Below are 22,010 nucleotides of genomic sequence, written 5' to 3' on the forward strand. Positions count from 1 at the left end.
ACAGTACTGTAAACATATTTTTATTAATTCCTCTAACAAGTCATACTTGTCTCTACAAATGCTAAATTTTTGGACCTTAAATTAAAGGAGCATATGATTTCTGGTAAATTTGATAAAGTCACAGCAATAGTATGTAGGTCTTCTTTATTATTTTTAATAAAAATGAGAATTATAATGGGGAATATGTCAAAGAGTCAACAACTCCACCAAAGAGCTGAAAATGGCCCAAGGCCACCAATGGATCTTAAAATTTGACACTTGTAACATAAATTGTCATGGTAACCAAGTTATATAATATTTACCATTTTAGCCATTAGCATAAGTTGTGATTTTGAGCAGCCTTACGGATGTGGATATCATTTTGGTAGCTATATTTGGAGAGATGCTTTTGTTCACCATTTACCAGCAGCTGATCACACCATGGGTGCTGATAATCACACAGGTAATAAGATATAGACGATTTAAAATACTGCAAAATTTTAAAATTATTGCCATGTTTTCATTATTATGAAAATGCGACAGAGTAATAATCACAATAATTTAAAGTCGCATTTTGAAATTTTTTGTTATGAATTAAACAAGATTTTTCTCAATAACACAAAAATTTATTTCACATTTTTGCCCAAATTGACAAAATCGCAATAACAGTATATAATTTCAAAATTTGGAATCATTATTTGTATATGTGTTCTTAAATGACTTAAGACATTTATCTACATTTTCCATTTTCTTTTCCCCCAATTATTTTATTTTAACACCCCATTGTTCTTTATTTTCTATTTTTTGTCAAGCCTTCGACTTTAGTTGAAGACGCAAGACGTAGCAATCCTACATTCCATCGTCCTTGTTGTTGGCGGTGGCATCCACAAATATTTACTCTGTGGTTAAAGTTTTTGAAATTTTAATAACTTTCTTAAACTATCTTGGATTTCTACCAAACTTGGACAGAAGCTTGTTTATGATTATAAGATAGTATCCAGAAGTAAATTTTGTGAAGAAAAAAATAGATTCTTTTCCCGTATTTTACTTATAAATGGACTTAGTTTTTCTACCAGTTAACATTACATACAGTCTGCAGTTAAAGTTTTTGTAACATTTATTTGATTCATAAACTATCCTGGATTTTTACCAAACTTGGACAGAAGATTCTTACAAACAAAAGATAGTATCTAGAGGAAAATTTTATCGATTTTTTTCCTCATTTTTGTTGAGCCTGATATTAACACCAAAAGTCGGCTAGATACTCAGTTCCGTGGAACCCTTAAGATTATTTTACCCTAATTGTCTATTCAAACCCCAATCGAAACCAAACACTTAAATAGAGTGTTATTTGATAAATTGAAAATGCGCAGATTTATTTTCATATTTTAAATATAATATTCACCTGAAAAAAGGTCGGTCGCAATTTATCTTAGCGTTTACACTTAAAGAAAGATCGATCTCTTTAAAACCACCTCTGGATCGATTTTTCCCATCTACATTAGCTCACCATTATTTATAGTTGAGTGAGGGAAATTTGAGCATACCTACTATTAAAAGGTTCTTGTTTAATCTTGTTTAAGATTCGTCAATGGCTATGATATGACAGATATTTATTATTTTTTTCAGGTCACTACATGTTTTTCACATCTGACAGTAGACAAACAGCAACCTTGACCTCTCCCCCTTATCTGACCACACCAGGAGGATGTGTAAAATTCTATTACAACATGGAAGGGGGCGTGTCAGCAGAATTGAAAGTTTATACAAAAAAATATGGCGTAAGGCAGTTGGTATTCTATGCCAATGGAATCTATGTGGAGACTGATGATTGGTTGGAAGGATCTTTTGAACTACCTGTAGGGGAGACAACTATCGAGTTTGTTGCCTATGGAGACACTTCCTTTTTGGCACCCGCCATTGTTGCTATTGATGATGTAACCTTGATGGAAGGACAGAGTTGTCCAAATCCTAGTAAGCATAAATTAGATATTTGATTGACTTTCAGATTCACTTGTGTTGATATGTCAACAATTTCCAAAAGTAGAATCTGTGAATAAAAGAGGTTTTTTTTAAGTAGTGGAGCCAATTGTCTTCTGTGGAATGGGTTAGGCACTGGTTATTTTTCCAGGACGAACAATTTTTTTTCAACTTACAGTAATATAAAAAAAACTTTTTTTTTCAAAAACATACAGATATAAGGAAGATTTTAGAAACTTAATGAAGACTTGAAGTTAGTAATTAGCTGCTTCTCCCCTAGTCTCAATGCATTTAGGAGTTAAAAGCAAAGACTGGTTGACTTGGATTATTAAAAATACCTACTGTATATGTATCTGTATATTCTTGTTTTAATTTCAATGACCTTTAATGGGCAGAAATAAATACAATCTTGACGAAATGGGTCTTAATTAGGCCAGCTGAAGCGCATCTCCATATTTGGAATTTTCTCACTGTGTTAAAAACTATTGGTTGCTTTGGGCTGTTTTTTGCTCTTTTGTTGTAGTTGTTGTCTCTTTGCATTTGGCACATTCACCGTTTCCTTTCCCAATTTTAATTGTGATTGAAAAATGTTATGTATGATGACATTTAATACTGGTATGGCAAATGTATATTATTTCAATTTTAGGCTGTGCAAACAGTATGAATACATTTTCATGTAAGAGTTCAGGAGTATGTATCCCAGAATTCCTTGTTAGAGATGGCTACCAGGATTGTTTGGATGGATCAGATGAAGGTAAATTTATTTTTTAAATCAGTTTGATAATTAGATATTCAATTTTACATGTTGAGAGATAAGACAGTCTGTTATTTTTTTTAATGTAATTACATTATTATTATGTCCCTGTCATGGGGGAGGGTGCATTATAGTCCAGTCAATCTTGCATAAATTTGACCCTTACCTTGAAGTAATTGCAACAGAAGATTTTTTAATTTTAATCTTAACATTATACCCCAAATATACACAGAAAAAAAGTCCAACAAAATCTAACTAGAGGAAAACTAAAAAAAAAGACTTTAAAATTCCTATGAAGATTTGCATTGGAATGGGAGATAACTCAGCAATAAAGGAAGAAATATCAATAAACATTGATAAAAAATTATAACTTCACCACTTCTATTCAACAGATTGTATTGATTCTTGATATTTAAGCCGTCTTTAGAGTAATAAAAAAACTCTAAAGGTGTTTTCATATCTGTTATCAAGCAACATCTTAAATTTCATAATTCATTAGTTGACCATTTTTTAAATTTTTCTACATGTCAAGGTAAAGAATCTCAAATTGAATAAAACTAATTAAGCATATATTCTTCTTTTTATGGTTTAAAGTTTCTTAAACAAGGTAGATGCTGATAAATTATAATTTACAGATATGAGCAATACCTAATTTTCACATTATTTTTTCAAAATGGTCACACAAAGCAATAAATTTGCAATTTCTTTAAATAAAAAAAATATAAAAATATCCATAACAATTCAGTTTTGTACATTTCATAAGCAGAAAATTATATAATATAGTCACAAACTTATAACCCCATCAAAGTATCATATTTTTTATGAATTCAAGAAAATCAACAAAAAAAGACAACAACAAATTTTTGCAGAGTTATCTCCCTTTCCAATGTTAATTTCCATAGGAAATTAAAAATGCTGATTTTAAGTTCTCCTGAAGTTAGATTATGGAACTTTTTTCTGTGTATAAATTTCGGGCTAAATATCATAGATTAGAACTAGCACATTATCTGTTGCAATTAGTTTGAGGTTCAAACTTAGTTTGACTGGACTATTAAGGTTGACCCTTGTCTGGCCAAACATCAATATCTGTACATCCAATATTGGTTTCTGTTCTCTAACTTTAGTTTCCATTAACCAAATGTTCTGAAACTCACACAGAAGTCTTACATCAGGTTCAAATTTGGGTAGCATTACTTTCATTGTTCTGGATTTATGTCCAATTATAACATAATATACAAGCAGGGGCATCATCTCTGTCTCATTGACACATTCTCCATTTATTAATATAAAACACTTCAAAACAGATATACTTGTCTACTGCTTTCTTTCATCTTTTTATTTGTCTCTCCTTCCAAGATACCTTTGAGGATATGATTTTCAGCAAATGTACTTCACAATGAATTGACCTTTGAGATATAGAAATTTAAAGATAAATTGTAGAGGCAGGAAACAAGTCTATTCAATATTGGTATTGTTTTAGTTAGTTTTTCATTAGTAGTTCATTGATAGTGACCATTACTCTTTCTACACTAGAGATGTGAGTTTGCAACTTCCTTTGGACAGGTGTGTTTCAACTCTGATCGTCATATACTAGGATTGCCAGATTTTCTGTTGATTATTGATGTATCACTCTGGGAATTCTCGCTACTTCCATCTATAAAATTTTGCCACCATGAAATAGCTGAGTGTACTGAAAGTGAAATAGATAAGAACAACCAATCAATCTTCTCCTATCCTCTACTTAACATGTAGTGTATGAAAATAAGAAATCAATATGACTTTTTATTACTTTTTTAATTTTAGTTTTGAGAATTGACCCAGACAACAATTTAAATTCTACAAACTCCACAGGAAACTCCACAAGTAAGTATACTTATAATAATTTATAAAAATTTAATAAGATTGAGAAAAATTATGTAAAGACTACAAAACTATGCTTTTATGGTCCTCATTTTATCCTAGTCTACAGGTAATAGGATTCTCCCACTTTTGCCAGAATTATTTCTCAATTCTGAGCAATTTTAAAATTGCTATGAAAATTCACAGAAATCATGTATAGGGTGGATAAATGCATTCAGCCTTTATAGATAATTGTAGGTTATTAAAAGCGAATGAAAAAGAGTTTCTTATTTTTGATTGGTTATTGAACTCCTTTTTGTGATGTTTGATTTTTTTTAAATGATGGAAAAAGGCTTTTTAGGAGTTTTACCTCATATTTAGCATGGGCATTGATATTATTTGGGTCTTTAATTGTAAGAAAAGAAATCTGCTTAGAATGTTTATTCCTGGCCTATTATGTGCTATTAAAAAGTCTTCTAGGAAAAGAAAAGTTGGTGATTTGGTGCAAAATATTTTACCATGTATCATCAGGAAAAAGGAGTCTAAACGTCTGACAAAAATTCCTAAACTTTGAAAACTACATCCTTAAGGTGGTACCTAACACTACAGGGAGATAACTCTGTAAAGTCAGCTAAACGTTTTAATTATGTTGTGTTGTAAAAGGAATATTAAGCTTCTCAATGATCAGAATTGGTGTTGGTCAAATTGCTATATAACCAGTGTAATTTTTCAGACAAAACGGTTGTTTCAAAATTTTTGTTATAGGGTCAAAGTCAATAATTTGACAAAATTAAATGAAAATTAAACGAGCCAAATTATTTTTAGTGAAAGTGTTGGGTACCACCTTAAGCTGCGTCATTGTTGATATTTTGCATACTGTAAACCGTCTAATTTTCACCAGCAACTTGTCTTGCAACATTCAAGATTAGAAAAACTATAAAAAGTCATAAAAATTTTAAACTTGGATCTTCCCTTATAATATTAGTAAAGCTTAAGACAGTAAGAAAATCCTGAAATAATATCAATACAAAATTGCCTTGAATTTTAGGATTTAACATGTAAGTGGTCAGTCTCTATATGACCTCTAGTTTCAATAGCCTTTGAACTGACCAGTAACAAGAAAATATTTTTTTTCAAGCTATTTTTCTTTTAATTGAATTAAATTTCAAATAATATAGAATTATTTTATATTATAGATGTGTTGAGTGCGTGTACATTTGAAATAGCAACAGAACCATTTTGTCTCTTCTCCAATCATCAGGGTCAAGACAATGCTGACTGGATAAGACTTCAAGTATGTACATTTGTTAACTTAAGTTTCCATTTTTATTAATCTTAGGTTACTTTTTATGCCCCATTTATGGCCTTTATGTTTTCTGGTCTGTGCGTTGTTTGTCCATCTGCCTGTGCGTTCGTTTGTTCGTTCTACTGTTTGTCCGTTCGTCTGTCCCGCTTCAGGTTAAAGTTTTTGGTCGAGGTAGTTATTGATGAAGTTGAAGTCCAATCAACTTGAAACTTAGTACACATGAATTTTATGATATGATCTTTCTAATTTTAATGCCAAATTAGAGATTTTACCCCATTTTCACGGACCACTGAACATAGAAAATGATAGTGCGGATGGGGCATTCGTGTTCTATTGACACATACTTGTTTTCTTAGCATTCTTAACTATATTGATGCAACTTATCCACACGTCTTTTCAACAGCCATTGTTTTATGACATGAGGGAAGCATTGACGGATCCGGGGGGGGGGGGGGGGGGATGAGGGGGTTGGAACCCCCCTTTTTTGCCAATCAATGCATTTGAATGGGAGCATATAGTTGGAACCCCCTTTTTCAAATGGCTGGATCCGCCCCTGGGAAGTGAAATTATCAGATTCATTTCACATGTGAAAGAATGTTTACAGTTTCTATTTCATTCAGAAATCATGGTAATTCATTGCAACCAATGTAATAAAAAATGACAAATCAAAAAGTTGGCCTGATAATTTAGATAGTAGATGATGTTACAACTTCAACTGATGTTTAGCTTAGTCTATTATAATAGTGGCCCTATGCTTATAAGGCCTTATCATTTACTGGAAATATAAAAAAGAAGATGTGGTTTGATTGCCAATGAGACAACTCTCCACAAGACACCACATGACACAGTATAACAGCTTTATGTCACTATATGGCCTTCAACAATGTACCAAGCCCATACCATATAGTCATCTATAAAAGGCCCTAAAATGACTGAAAAAACAATAGAAAAAGAAAACTAATCACTTAATTAATGTGCCAAAAAATTAACGAAAAACAAATACTTAACACAGCAACATATGACTACCATTTAATTACATGCTCTTGTTATATTTGTATAACAGGGTCCAACAGGTTCAACAGCCACAGGACCAGATAGCGCTGTCATGGGTAGTTACTACATGTATATAGAAACCAGTAGCATGGGACTTGGGGACTATGCCAACTTGACATCAAGTTATTTAAATCCAGGTATGTTCATTACATTTGTCAGATGACACAGTTATCGTCCTTTAGTTTTTGTTGTCTGTGAATATAGTCCCTAGTGTGAACAGTGTATAACTTGCGAAAATTGGTAAAGTGTTCTATAATTTTGATATTATTTTGATTCTGTGTTTTTGCCAATGTCTACATACAAGCATATGGATAAATTATAGTTCTTGATCATTTTTATTAACCAGATTTTTGTGACAAAAATGTCGGTTATTGATTTGGGGATGTACGGCGGGCGGGCGGTCGGGCGGGCGGCAATCAAATGTTGTCCGTGCATTAACTCATGAACCGTTCAACCAAAGCTTTTAAAATTTTAATATGTTGTTAGTGACAACTAAATGAAGGTCAAGTTCAATAATGGCGATTTTGACTTTTACCGTTCAGGAGTTATGGTTCTTGAAAGATTGAAAAATGGAGTTTCTAGTCGTGTCCGTGCATTTACACATGAACTGTTCTACCTAAGCTTCCCAAATTTTAATATGTTGTTACTGATGACAAAATGGAGGTCAAGTTCAATAATGGCGATTTTGACTTTTACCGTTCAGGAGTTATGGTTCTTGAAAGATTGAAAAATGGAGTTTCCAGTTGTGTCCGTGCATTTACGCATGAACTGTTCTACCTAAGCTTCCCAAATTTTAATATGTTGTTACTGATGAAAAAATGGAGGTCAAGTTCAATAATGACGATTTTGACTTTTACCGTTCAGGAGTTACGGTTCTTGAAAGATTGAAAAATGGTGTTTCCAGTCGTGTCCGTGCATTTACGCATGAACTGTTTTACCAAAGCTTCCCAAATTTTAATATGTTGTTACTGATGACAAAATAGAGGTCAAGTTCAATAATGACGATTTTGACTTTTACCGTTCAGGAGTTATGGTTCTTGAAAGATTGAAAAATGGCGTTTCCATTCGCGTTGTTGCATTTACTCATGAACCATTCAATCTAAGCTTTTCAAATTTTAAGATGTTGATACTGATGACAAAATGGAGGTCAAATTTGATATTGACGATTTTCACTTTCACCATTCATCAGTAATGGTTCTTGTGATATTGCCAGGACACAAATAAATATTAATAAATCCGGTTTGCTGTCGTTGTGACAGCCTCTTGTTCATGATTCAGCTATAACATGAATAACCTTGAAATCCGTAAGTATTAATATCAAAGGAATACTGTGAAAGTACTTTTTATTCTCGGGGTACCAATTTTCGTTGTTTTCGTGGATGACTTTATCCACGTATTTAAGTGTCCAACGAAATAAAACAACCATTGTCCAAATCAAGACATGGAAAGATCCCCATGAAGGTTTGACTACTGATATGATCTAGAGAATATTTTAAACAACCTCGAATCTGAGAACTGCATGCAGAATTATACCCATTTAATCTTTAGTAACCTAAACTGTACAACTTTGATCTTTTAATTCTCATAAAAAAAAAAATTTCGATAAAAGTCAGATTTCCAGTATTAATATGCTAGTATGATAAAGTGTTCATTTTATATCCTCGTGGTTCTCGTACATATTGAAATAATAATTTCATACTGGGCTTGATTTTGATAAGAATTATTTGACAATTCAAGATACGTTTATAGCATTTGTTTATGATAAATAATGTATTTTATTTGAGTGTCACACATTGATTGATACAGTACATATATACAAATAAATTTAAGTAATATCTTTAAAATTCGATCAATGCCCAGCCAAACAGTTGACTTATGAGACTCTTTAAAAACATACATGTACATATTTACAATAAAACTGCATTGCTTTCAAAAATACAATTAAATATATATAGAATGTTAATAATAATTATATGAAATACACTTTAAGGGCTCTTATTTAAAAAGTGTTCAGTTGTCTTTTAAAGTAGACATAAATATAATAAAAATATAAATAGGTGACATGTTTATGGCCTAATTAACACCTTTAATGGTCCTTAATCTGTTGATCACTTTATTTTGGGTTAATTAGTGTTGTCACTACGATTAACACAGGTCAATGTTTACTTTGCAATTTCCTTCAATCCAGAAAATGTGTAACCCTCGTTTCTAAAGGCTTTAATTTTTCAATTTTTTTTTTTAGAAAACTAATATCCACGAATTTAAAAACCCACGAACATGTAAATATTGCTAAAAACACGAAAGTTGATACCCACGAATTAAAGTACTTTCACAGTAAGAATAAATCCACAATACTTGCAAAGATAGTATAAGTTATATGGTTCGCTACTGACCCCTATGAATCCATAGAACAAATTTATTGCATACAGGACTTTTCATGCTGTGTTTTGTAGAAAATTAAACAAAGATACAACAATATCAATAGATGATGTCCCCATTTACATTAGACTCAACGTCATGAATTTCATTTGAAATTGACTAACACACTACGGATCCATAGTGTCGCCATTTAACAGCATTAAACAAATCAGAATGTCATAATTTACCCGCCGTGCAATAACAAATAATTAAGTACCCTAAATATTTGTTTTACAGATACACAGATGTGTTTATCATTTTATTACCACATGTATGGTGCTACTATCGGAAGATTAAATGTGATACTTTCAACACCATTGTCAAATCAGACAATGTATACCAGGTCTGGCTCACAGGGAAATCAATGGTATTTCCAGAAGCTGTATATTCAACCTGGAGCTCACTTAAAGGTATATTAAATTCATTACTGTAAATTCTGTATTATAATGATGAGTTTGTTAGTGTAAAGAATGTGAATCACTATAAAAAAAAACTTGCATTTTGATATGTGATATATATTTCTGTTTTCAGAGGGTGGTAAAGGGAGGGTGCTTGCACGGAAAAAACGTGAAATAAGACATAATTTCACGTTGAACGTGAAATAATTTCTTTCATGAACGTTGCACGAAAAATAAAGACTTTGAGGTGTGAACCTTTTGTAACTGAATCACTGTCTTCTTGTATATATAAACTCTCTGTTTAATTGATATTCCCGATTTAGTATACACATTTATGATATAAATGGTTTACGGCTTTTAAAAAAGTATTTCTTGACGATCCCTTCCAAGTGTTTGAATTTTATTTGAAAAATACTGAGCACGCAAAATAAGCATTTAAAAATCACGATGCACGTAAAATTAAATAAGCAGAACACGTAGAACGAGGCACCTGTCTTGCACAACTGAATGTCAAATAAAAAAGTAAAAACACTTTGAACGTGAAATAAAAAACGGCAATCACGTTGCACGAAAGTAACCCTTTACAACCCTCTATTCATATTTAATTGAAATCACTATAATGAATCTGGCTTTCAAATGATAATAATAATGTTTCTGAAATACACTTGCATTTTTGCTCATTCCTTAAAAATTGATAAAATCATAGATCACTGTAAAAGAGAGGCAAATGAAACTAAAAGGACTTTCAAACTCATAAGTTGAAAACATACTGACAATGCGATGGAAAATACAAAAAACTTGGAGCAATCCCAGGTGCTAGAGAAGCGTAAGTAGATCCTGCTCCACATGGGTAACTCATGTTATTTCATAGTTTGTTTCTATGTGTGTAATATTTTTACGTTGTGTTTCCGTTGTGTCGTTTGTTTTCTCCTATATTTGATTGTGAATTCACATTACTATAAGACGTGTCACGGTACTTTTCTATCCCAAATTCATGTATTTGGTTTTGATGTGATATTGGTTATTCTCATCGGATTTTGTCTAATGCTTAGTCCGTTGCTGTGTGTGTTACATTTTAATGTTGTGTCGTTGTTCTCCTCTAATATTTAATACGTTTCCCTCAGTTTTAGTTTGTTACCCCGATTTTGTTTTTTGTCCATAGATTTATGAGTTTTGAATAGCGGTATACTACTGTTGCCTTTATTCATGCTTATTACTACAAATTTTGTTTATGAAATTGAATAGGGAAGAACATATAATTAACAAAAAATTAAGACCTTTCAAAAGGGAATTATATAAAATGTCAGGCTTCAAAATTATCCTTTGTATTCTTTAGTCATTTTATAAAATATGTAAGATTTTCAGAGTGCCAATCCAAGCCTTCTTAATCAAATAAAAATGTTAGGTTTGGAAGTGACTCCTTTTTTTAAAGGAGGACTATACCAGGAAAACAAGATGGACAAGATGGACAATGAATTATTGGTTGGGTGGCACTTTGTAATGGCCATTACCCATACAATAGGGTACCATTATCCATACAATAGGGTTTTACTTTGCAAACATAACAACACATATATGAACTTTGTGACCAACCGCTACCCATACAAAAATAATTCACCCACTTATTTTATGACCCCATATATATAATTTTTTTTTATATTACAGATTATTTTTAGTGGTATAGGTGGAAGTAGTTACAATGGAGATATAGCGTTGGATCATATCATGTTGTTTTCTGGTGAATGTGGTAGGTTCATATGATCTTCATTGATAAGGCCCTCTTTTTAAGAGCCCTAAAATTTATACTTTGTCAGTCCAACAAATTTTGTAATAGCCCCTCATCCAAAATGTGTAAGAAATCAATTGAAATGTGCACAGCTGTTGTACATTATATGTAGATTTTTATTTTATTATTTTGTGGTTAAAATTGCAAGACAGATATCAGAATTATTTTGGAAATTTTTGAGAAAAAAATATCATTATTTTAAGAAATCCTTTTGGTAAACGTCGAAACTAAAAAAAAGTATGGATAAATTGTTGATGAAATGATTTTTTTTCCCTAACATGTTGTTCGAAATTATTTTTGTTGAATCGACAGATTTATTTAGGGAAAAACTTAATTTTAGTTTAAAAATTCAATGCAAACTGACTTAAAGATATGGTATCCTACTATTATTTCACAGTTGCATAGCAATGGAGAGCAAGATACCATATGTTTAGGCAAAAATAAAACAAACCGACCAAGTCTTTTTAAATAAATCCTTCAATTTTTGCAAATTGATATTCATGAAAATAAAATGGTAACAGGTATACATATTGTTTTTCTTCTTCAGATAATTCCACGGTTATAGATGTCAACAATGATTTGAATCCATCAGTACATTTGGTTGGTGGACAAACCCAGGCTTCAGGTCGCTTGGAAATAAAACCAACTTCTTCTGGTGTATATTCCCCAGTCTGTGCAAATTATTGGGATTCAGATGACAGCAACGTGACTTGTCGTCAGCTAGGTTACAAGTGAGTAAGATTACAAACTACATACATCTGATCTTCAACAAAGGAAATAAAGTGGTTTCCTATTTGGGTATAATACTGCATCAAAATCAGAATCAGAGGTCAAGGTCACCTCTGATAAAATTACAGAACTTGCAGACACTATAAAATTTATGTAGATCCTAATCACAATTGGATTAATGACAATAACTGATGAGCCATACTTGATTCAAGGTCAAAGGTGAGGGACAAATTACATTGCATTACCCAACTCATCAGACTTTATTCAATATTTCCCACACTGCAACCAATCAAAAAATAAAATAACAGATTGCATTAATTTTAATTTAATTAGATAGTGTAATCACTTAATTTCATTTTTGCAAATATTTTCTATTTTTAGTAATTCAAGAACGCACAAGAAATCAGAATATGGTAAAGGAAGAACTGAGAGAACAGGGTTTGGTTACCAGTTTTTCTGTGATGGCTCAGAAACTGATCTCACAGAATGTGCCCATGGAATAGTTTCCTGCACATTAAGCTATTCAGATATAGTGGCTATTGACTGCTCTAATACAGGTATGTTTAAGTTGTACCTTGACCTATAATGGTTTACTTTTATAAATTGTTACTTGGATGATGAGTTGTCTTATTTGCATTCATACCACATCTATTTTAGTCTATTGAGCATGCTAACATTTAGTGTGGTTTTATTAGCGCTGGTGACTGCTCTATTACAGGTATTTGATAATGATGATCTTGATCTTCTCCTTTGATGATGTGCTTCTTGGTGGTCAAACAGTGATTAATTAAACAATTTCTAAATTAATATTAAACATTACAGTAAATAAAGGAAGTATATAAAAAAAGAAGAGGTGGTATGATTGCCAATGAGACAACTCTCCACAAGAGACCAAAAGACACATTAAGGTCATTATAAATTCTTGGTTTTGTTCATTTGAGATTGGAAAGATGTTTACCAAAGACATTTGTCAAATATTACCTGCTAGTAAAAAACCAAGTCATCTAAACTTAAAGTATTGACTAAAATCAGAAAGTAATGGGACAACACAAAACCAATATACAGATCTGTTATGAAGGTCACCTCTGCTAGATGAAAACCTGTCTTGTCCGCTTGTCACTCTCTTCCTATCCTGCTGTATAAGAATTTTGATCCTCAATTCAGTAACTTTTTGTGGTCCTTAGGTGTACAGGTTTAACTGTATAAGTCATTATATTGTGCTAAATAATTGGTAAGTGTCCAATTTTTTTAATATATAACATTAATTGTCAATAACATATTATACATTAAACAAAAGAATGTTTGAAGAAGAATGAAAAATAAAAAAAATATGTTATCTTTACAGAATGTTTTGAGAATGAGTTTAGTTGTGGTGACTCTGATTCTACATGTATATCTATGGATCTCTTGTGTAATGGAAATGTAGATTGTCCAAACTCAGCTGATGAACAAAACTGTGGTATGTATTTGAGTATAAATGTATGTAATGTGATTTCTCATGTGATATAAACACACCAATGACCAAACACCTGGCCTCACGGTCATAAAACTTTCGAGCATGATTTTTGTACTCAGATTCGAAAATCAACCAATCAAATTGCTGGATTTTATGTTTTGAGCATGATTTTTGTGCTCTGAGCACTGAGCAAAGTTTTATGCCTTCAAGACCTGAATTCAATAGGCTTGACTTCAATCGCTATTTTTCTGTCAAGGTATTTTGTTTAAAATAACATTGTATTCATAAATTATCGTTGGTCATCTAAACAAGATTGAATTTCTTGCTTGAGCTGGTAGGGCGAAAATGAGAAAAGCAATTGAGTTGAGATGACCAGTGATAATCTGTTTATCGCTATTTTACCCATGGCGACGTTGTTAATGCATGCGCCCTCATGGAAAATTGGTGGCTGAATATAGTCTGAATTATTTCTGAATTATATCTGAATAATCGTCTGAATAGGTCTGAATGTTGTATTTGTGTCTATTTCTGAATATTGACTGGATTTCGGACTATTCAGCCAGTATTCAGAAACAGAAATATTCAGAAACTAAGAAATATTCAGAAAATTTTTGGTTTAAATGATGCTGTATTTAAGAAATATTCAGCCATTTTTAAGACATATTCAGCAATATTCAGAAATCTTCAGCCAATATTCTTCCAATCTTCAGCCATACTAAGAAATATTCAGACATATTAAGAAATATTCAGACATATTAAGAAATATTCATATATATTCAGAAATATTCAACCATATTAAGAACTATTCAGACAAATTCATCCAATCTTCAGCCTTATTAAGACATATTCAGCCATCATAAGATAGCATGAAATGGAATCAAAACCCCATTGTAACTGATTTGATCTTCCAATTAAGCCCAAGGTTTATCACTTCTTCTAAGAAACACAAAATATAGTGAGTGCTTTGATCATAGATTGATCTGATCATATTCAAATATTTAAATAGATAACATTCTTAACATCCTATCCATGAAAAAAATGGCCTGCATGGTTTGCATAAGAATAAAAACAGTAACTATGGTCAGCTTAAATCTCACTCACAAACTGATTAAGTAACTAATATAAAAATTATGTGTCAGATATAAACTTCTCTTCCTTTCTGTTAAAACTTGCTGTCTCTGTACTTCCAACTTGAATTGCTGAATAAAGGTATTAAAATGGAGTCTGCATAAAATCTGTTTCATATCATTGCTGGCAGCTCATATTTAATCCCCTAAAAGTACAAAAATATCCACAAAGAATCAATTGTTCTTGAGGTTATGAAGCAATAAATTCAATAGAAACATTATTGCATTATGCATATGTACTGTATCTTACATTGGAAGCCTAAACTCAAATTAAAACCCCCCTTTTTATCCCTTGAAGATAAAACTGGTGACTTATAGTTTTCACTAAGTTTGTTCACCCAATTTAATTTCTACATTAAATGTAGAAAGTGGTAATGCATTTTTAAAGTTATTGACTGCAGATTAACCTACAGAACTTTACTATTTGTTTTATGAATGTGACAACAATATATATATATTCATTACATTAATTGTCTGTCAAAACTTTCTGATGTTTTCTCAGATTTAAATCCTAAATGTTTTATAATAGTGCCTCAACAAATTGCATTTTATAATAATTACAATTATCATATGTTAAATCAAAATACTTATCTGAAAACATTTGCGTTTGGATTCTTCATTTTGTTTATCCAGCGTAATCTTTGATGACGTATGCCAGTGCGTTTCAGTCAAGGTGTCAATCTCGCCCCATATCATATCGGCCCGAAATTGATTCGTCCCGTAACGGTGTTTCAGTGAAACTTCTCCAAACAGGCCGCCGGTCAGGTCATAAATTACGGCTGATTTGCAGGGTTTGCTGGTTAGTTGAAATTTAAAATTTTGAAGAGTAACTTCCCCTTAATATGGGTGTTTGAGAAATATTTAAAAATGTATTTGATCTTATTCAAATATACGTTTTCCTTTGTGAATTTTAGTTTTGTGAAAAATTTCTATCGTAAAATACTGCTACAACTGGTATTTCATCTTATTTATTTTTTTTATTTTGCAGGAATAAAAAATAAAAAATACCATACACTAACGATTTTTCCCTAATAATTAGTTGAAATTTGTAAACAGCACCATAACACTGCAAAATGCCGTAAATCACCTTTGTACAACATTGAGATAAAGAAAAGAAATTGACAAGCTGAACAGTACTCACTGTTTGACCGGACTATCTTTATATTACATAACAATTTTATTACTGATATTAAATGACAAGGCCTGTTTTATGAGGTTGAATTATTATGATTTTTAATTATTCAAATACAAAAATGCCACTAGTATCCGATTGAAAGGAATCATATAGCCAGTTTTATAAGGTTAAATGACCATTTAATGTCCGGGGGTTGAAGTCCTAAAACTTTGCTCAGTGCTCGGAGCACAAAAATCATGCTCGAAACACAAAATCCAGTATTTTGATTGGTCGATTCTTGAGTCTGAGTACAAAAATCGTACTCGAAAGTTTTATGACCGCAAGGCCAGGTCTCCTTGATTTAGCCGGTATGGTGGGAGAACTGTATTTAGAGAAGTTTTAATGTATAAGAAACATGAATTCCTGGTGTTGCACTAAAAACATTTTCCCACTGAATGGTTATTTTATTGTCGGCAAAAGGTGTCAAAGCTAAAATTATATAGCCTTTCAAAACGTCATAATTATTTGGACTAGGTACAAATGAATTGTACTGATAATAACTGTTAGAATTTAATATAAGTACCTTTTCTACCAAAATTAATAACCATGCACCAGTATATCCAATATCTTAATGATAATAAAGCAATACTGCTTTAATTTTCAAAAACGCAATATTTTAAAGTGCACAAGTGTTTGTTCAGTTTTCATCACTAAATGATCAAACTACTCATGAGTTTTTTATTATGTACACTTGGTTTTCCAAAGTATTTCATAGTTATATACAATGGGTTTAAACTGATGACTGTAACTGCATTCACGGTCATCTCAAAATGTTAGATGAAAAATAGGGGGGATAGGACCTTTATCAGGACTCCGGGATTGGGGTGTTTTTAAGCTCAGGATTTCGGATTGACTCTTTCGGGATCAGGGAATACTTTTTTAAGAATTTCGGGACATCGGGACTTCAGGATTTCGTTTTTTAAGTCCGGGTTTCGGGATTAGGACCCCTCCTATCCCACCTCAAAAATAAGGTCAGTAGCTGTATTGCCTTGGGAAAACATTGTAAGATTCTTGCACTTTTATGTAGATGAGCCGGATGAAGGATTTCAAATTTTTTGTAATCAGGGAAATTAATTCTTGCTGTTATTTATACATTTTCAAAATATTTTATTTTATGTAGTTTTGTTGGTGAAACTTTTTCACATAACATTCAGACTTTTAAAGAATTATTTTTTATGTTTCCATTTATGTGTTAAAATTAAATAACTCAGTGTAATTCAGACATTTAATTCAGATCTATGACTTATTTCTAGTTTTCTGAATTTTGTCTAACTTCTGAATGATTTAGAAAAATTCAGACAATATTCAGATCTATGAGATTATAATTTACTTATTTTCAGTTTTCTGACTTTTGTCTGACGTAACTTCTGAATGATTTTAAAAAATTCAGACAATATTCAGATCTATATATATTAGAATTTACTTATTTCCAATTTTCTGAATTTTGTCTGACATAATATCTGAATGATTAAGAATAATTCAGACAATATTCAGATATTTAGGGGTGTATTTAATTAATTTTTGGTTTCTGAATTGATCTTACTGGTGTTTCTTAATAATTCAGACAAATAAGACAGTATTCAGAAGTTCTGAATATGTCTGAAACTTTTTCTGACTAAATAAGAAGCATTCAGACAAAATTCAGAACTATAAGACAATATTCAGACACCATCAATAAACAGGTCAGACAGGATTCAGACACCTGATTTGTTCTAAGACACATTTCAGCCAAAATTCAGAAAATTTCAGCCACATTCAGCTAATATTCAGATATTATGGTTCATGAGGGCGTGCACCCTTAGTTTCTAGCAATAATTTTTCATATCACTGTGCTCAGAAAGGAAATTATTAGTCTTTAAGATCAAAGAAAATTTCATAAAATAGCAATAATGTGGTTTCATCTGTAATAAAAGAACTCCTATGCACAAACACCCGAATTCAAAAGGCTTTATTCAAATCTTTATCTTATTGTCAAGGTATTTGGTTTTAGATTACATTGTATTACCTTATACTAAGATCTGTTGGCTTAAGATGAACCTGACATTTTTTATAAGCAATGAGTAGTATTATATTATTTGAAAAAAGTGTTAAACAGAATTTATCTATAATTTTAGTGTGTAACCTGTATAATTATGTGCAAATACGATTCATAAATAAATAAATAATAATAATCTGATAAAGAGTAAAACTCCTACTGAAATCCATTCTGGGGTGTTCAGCAGCAGATAAATAAAGCTAAAGTTTAATTTAGATACTTATATATAAAATTCTCCTTTCTATTTTTCAGCAAACTGTGGTAGTAATGAGTTTGAATGCAGTAACCATGAATGTGTACCTTTAATGGAACGTTGTGATGGAGTGCCACAGTGCTCAGATAAATCAGATGAATTTAGATGTGGTATGTGTACATATATAGAATATGAGGCTGAGGTATCTTGTCAATGATTTTTCATGTGAAGAGTTTTTATAATTATTAAAAACCTGATATAGTTGCTCTTTTTCGCATTAATGAAAACATTGCATTACTTTCCTGAATTTACAGTACTTATTTTAGTCATTCTCTTTTTATTTTGCAGTAAAACGACAAGACAATGGTCAAGTCTCAGTATATACAGATGGTTCATGGACGACATTGTGTTATTTAAATGATCAGACACTAGCAGAATATCTCTGTAGCATCACTGGATATGGGTATGTAAAACACACACATATACACACACATACACACACATATCAATAAACACAGATGGTTCATGGACGACATTGTGTTATTTAAATGATCAGACACTAGCAGAATATCTCTGTAGCATCACTGGATATGGGTATGTAAAACACACACACACACATATATATCAGTAAATACATCTGAATGGCATGTGGTCATCATGTTAGTTAAACATCACTATCACTGCAATTAGTTTAATTTACCAAACATTAATGTGTTGAATTCATTGTACATGACACTCTAAGAAAGACACTATATAAACTAGAATAATAAAGTCTAATCAAGGGAATATAGCAAATGTAATTGAAAGGGTCTTTGAAAAATTAAATTATTTGGCATGCTTATTGATACAACAATTAAAATATCTCAGAAACAACTATTTGGGGTTACCCTTGTTTGTAAATATGTTTTTGATTAATTCTGACCTAAAAAAAAATCAATAGACCTCTTTCCAGTTTGTCCGTCACCGAAAAAAACTTCATGATGTCATTTACCAGCTAGAGGGCATCGCTTGTATCCCTGCAATATAAACCTTCATCAAGCGTCTTCGTGATCGTCATTGTGCAGGATAAACTAGAAATAATATTTGTTCTGTAGGTACTTATTCACAATTCCCTAATGACAGCAGTGCTGAAAGACAATTATGAGAGTTCAATTTGCCTGAAAAATTCGTGCAATATATCTTTATAGTTTTCCAACCACTCGCTCAACATTAAAACGGAAGTGACGACGCCCCTAAACACACAAATGATGTTCACCAAAACCAAAGTTTTTGATGATAATGCATCGAACTCTAAAGTTGTCTATTGAGAGCTGTTCTATCAACTTTTTTACAAAGGTTATCTGTAGTGAAACCTGAACTTTAAAAATTTCAGATTAGGAGTTATGTTTTAAAAGTATTTAATTGTGAATATCTTTGTAAGGGAATGCTGGCCTTGCGACCATAAAACTTTGTTGTACGATAATCATATTCATACTCAGAAATCAACCAATCAAAATACTGGAATTGGTGTTTCAATAACAAATTTAGTTCTCTTCAGTACAGAGTAAAGTTTTAAGACTGAGTACCCAGATACATAATCTATATTCTAATGATAAGGAATCTTACTTAAATCTATTGAGGTTTATAGTCAGTGTTAATTTCTACATTTGTTTTATTTTCAGACCATACAGTAGTTACTCTGCAGGAGCCTCAATAACTGATGGGTTTCTGGCACAGTCTGCCTCTAATCCTACTGGTATCATCACTAACTATGTGTTAAACCCTCAAATGTAAGTATCTAATGTGGATATATTATTATTTGTTTCATACTAGTTTTGGGCAACATGGTAGCTACAGGAAGATCACAAATCTAAATGTTATGTTCAACAGATTAATGAACGGTACAGTGACCTATAGTTGTTAATTTCTGTGTTATTTTGGTCTCTCGTGGAGAGTTGTTTCATTGGTAAGCATACCACATCTTCTTTTTTTATAATGATTTCATAAGAGATTTCATACTCTTTGTTGTCACGATTTATTGCGGTTAATCTTAGACCATGCTTAATTTCCCAAAATAGAACAATGTGTCAATGGAAAACAAATCACAAAGACAGCTAGCTTCTAATGTTCTCTTGAATTTGAGAATCAGTAAATTTAAGAATTCAGTTGGTGTTAAAACATTAATTTCTAATTGTATACCTTCATTACTTTGGTTCAAATGAGTAGTGAGGGGGGGGGATAGGGTCCTGATCCCGAAATCCCGGGCTCAAAAATACGAATCCGGAAAAAAGAATTCCTGGATCCCAAAGGATCAATCTCGAAATCCCGAGCTTAAAAACACCCGATCCTGGAGTCCTGATAAAGGTCCTATCCCCCTCAGTAGTACCAGTGAAACAGCACTGTTATTAATGAAAATTTATATCTCTTTGCAGGTCTTGTAGTGCCTTATCACTTCAGTGTGGAGACATAGGTGAGTAGAAAACCCTTTCAAAAACAATTGGGAAATTAGCTGTGTTGCATAAAAATTAACATTATGTAAGTGAACATATACATGTACATGAATAAGACTTTAATTGATTTTGGAACATTCAAAACAAAACAAAAGATAACTTCTAGTCCATTTTGAAGATGCTCTTGCAACAGTTTAACTTTCAAACTGATACAGACTTTCTTTAGATTTTTTTTTAACACGAAATAGGTTATTTGATGTATTGTAATTATGTATTTGCATAAGGTCGATTTCTACATGGTGAGTTCAAATTATTATGATTTCCAAATAGATATTCAAAGTTGATTATTTGTCTAAGATTTTATGGTTGCTTCACCAACCAACAGGAAATTCAAAAACGGAAACAAATACTGCTGGTTAAATTAGTTATGCTTCAATGGTTTTGCATGTAACCATAGATGGTATTTGATTCAATTTTTATAGAAGGGATAGCCATTAATATTCTGACATGTGTAAAAAAAACAAAATCCTCAGTGTTTTAGTTCATGGGAATATTTGATTCTGACATGTGTAAGAATGAAATCATCAGTGTTAAACTTTTCGTACTTGTGAATCTCACAATGGCAGGTTATTATAGTGTTTAAAATAGTCAATGCCATACATCATAAAAAACCAGGTCAAGTTTGATATTGATATTGATGGTTTTGATATTTCTAGCTCAAGAGTTATTCCCCCCTATTTACCTTAAAATTTAGATTATTTTGTTTTCCTAGTGATAATTAAAGTCCTGTTTGAACAAATTTGTTTTTTCATTTTAACACAATGTTATGAAACATTATAATATACAGGACACGTTTAATTTGAATATGTGCATTTACTTTTGAAGAGTTTGAGCAAGCAGAGTCTCTGTTATCACTATAGATCCCCTAATTTCTAGTAAGATCTGTCAAGATACATTGTAGGTCAATTACCATTAGTGACCATACTTAAGAAATGGAATTGAAAATCTAGGTTTAAAATTGATTTGATTTTTAGGGAAATAACATAAAATTCAACAGTGTACTATGCAGTAGAATATTCACACAACTATTTTATAGTTATAGGACATATTATTTCCCCTGATATGGCCTAGTAGAGCTGCCATTTGATATTTTTTTTTTAAAGGCAGGACAGGAGTTTTGAGTAAAAAAAAAACCCTCAGGATGAGACACTTTGCAAGAAAAAAGTTAGGATGACAATTTAATAAAAAAAAATGCAGGACAAAATTGTCATCCTTGCCACCCCCTCTTTTCTACATAAAAATCAAATGGTAGCTCCCTAAAGCAATCACCAATCAGTTAATCATGTAAGTGCCC

General features: G+C 31.7%; 1 protein-coding gene across 1 annotated transcript in view; it reads left to right on the plus strand.

Annotated features, from left to right (window-relative positions):
- Nucleotides 1-22,010, plus strand: part of LOC143054810 (MAM and LDL-receptor class A domain-containing protein 2-like) — a 144,175-nt gene that overhangs the window by 118,087 nt on the left and 4,078 nt on the right. The window contains exons 74-88 of the mRNA XM_076227869.1: nucleotides 311-442; nucleotides 1,609-1,953; nucleotides 2,606-2,713; nucleotides 4,517-4,576; nucleotides 5,749-5,846; nucleotides 6,922-7,048; nucleotides 9,567-9,739; nucleotides 11,393-11,474; nucleotides 12,061-12,244; nucleotides 12,624-12,799; nucleotides 13,588-13,701; nucleotides 18,287-18,397; nucleotides 18,576-18,690; nucleotides 19,889-19,996; nucleotides 20,639-20,676. Of these exons, the coding sequence (XP_076083984.1) occupies nucleotides 311-442; nucleotides 1,609-1,953; nucleotides 2,606-2,713; nucleotides 4,517-4,576; nucleotides 5,749-5,846; nucleotides 6,922-7,048; nucleotides 9,567-9,739; nucleotides 11,393-11,474; nucleotides 12,061-12,244; nucleotides 12,624-12,799; nucleotides 13,588-13,701; nucleotides 18,287-18,397; nucleotides 18,576-18,690; nucleotides 19,889-19,996; nucleotides 20,639-20,676 (1,971 nt within the window). The remainder of the gene's footprint in view (nucleotides 1-310; nucleotides 443-1,608; nucleotides 1,954-2,605; nucleotides 2,714-4,516; nucleotides 4,577-5,748; nucleotides 5,847-6,921; nucleotides 7,049-9,566; nucleotides 9,740-11,392; nucleotides 11,475-12,060; nucleotides 12,245-12,623; nucleotides 12,800-13,587; nucleotides 13,702-18,286; nucleotides 18,398-18,575; nucleotides 18,691-19,888; nucleotides 19,997-20,638; nucleotides 20,677-22,010) is intronic.

This window comes from Mytilus galloprovincialis, chromosome 12, assembly GCF_965363235.1.
Source record: "Mytilus galloprovincialis chromosome 12, xbMytGall1.hap1.1, whole genome shotgun sequence".
In the NCBI taxonomy this organism is placed as follows: domain Eukaryota; kingdom Metazoa; phylum Mollusca; class Bivalvia; order Mytilida; family Mytilidae; genus Mytilus; species Mytilus galloprovincialis.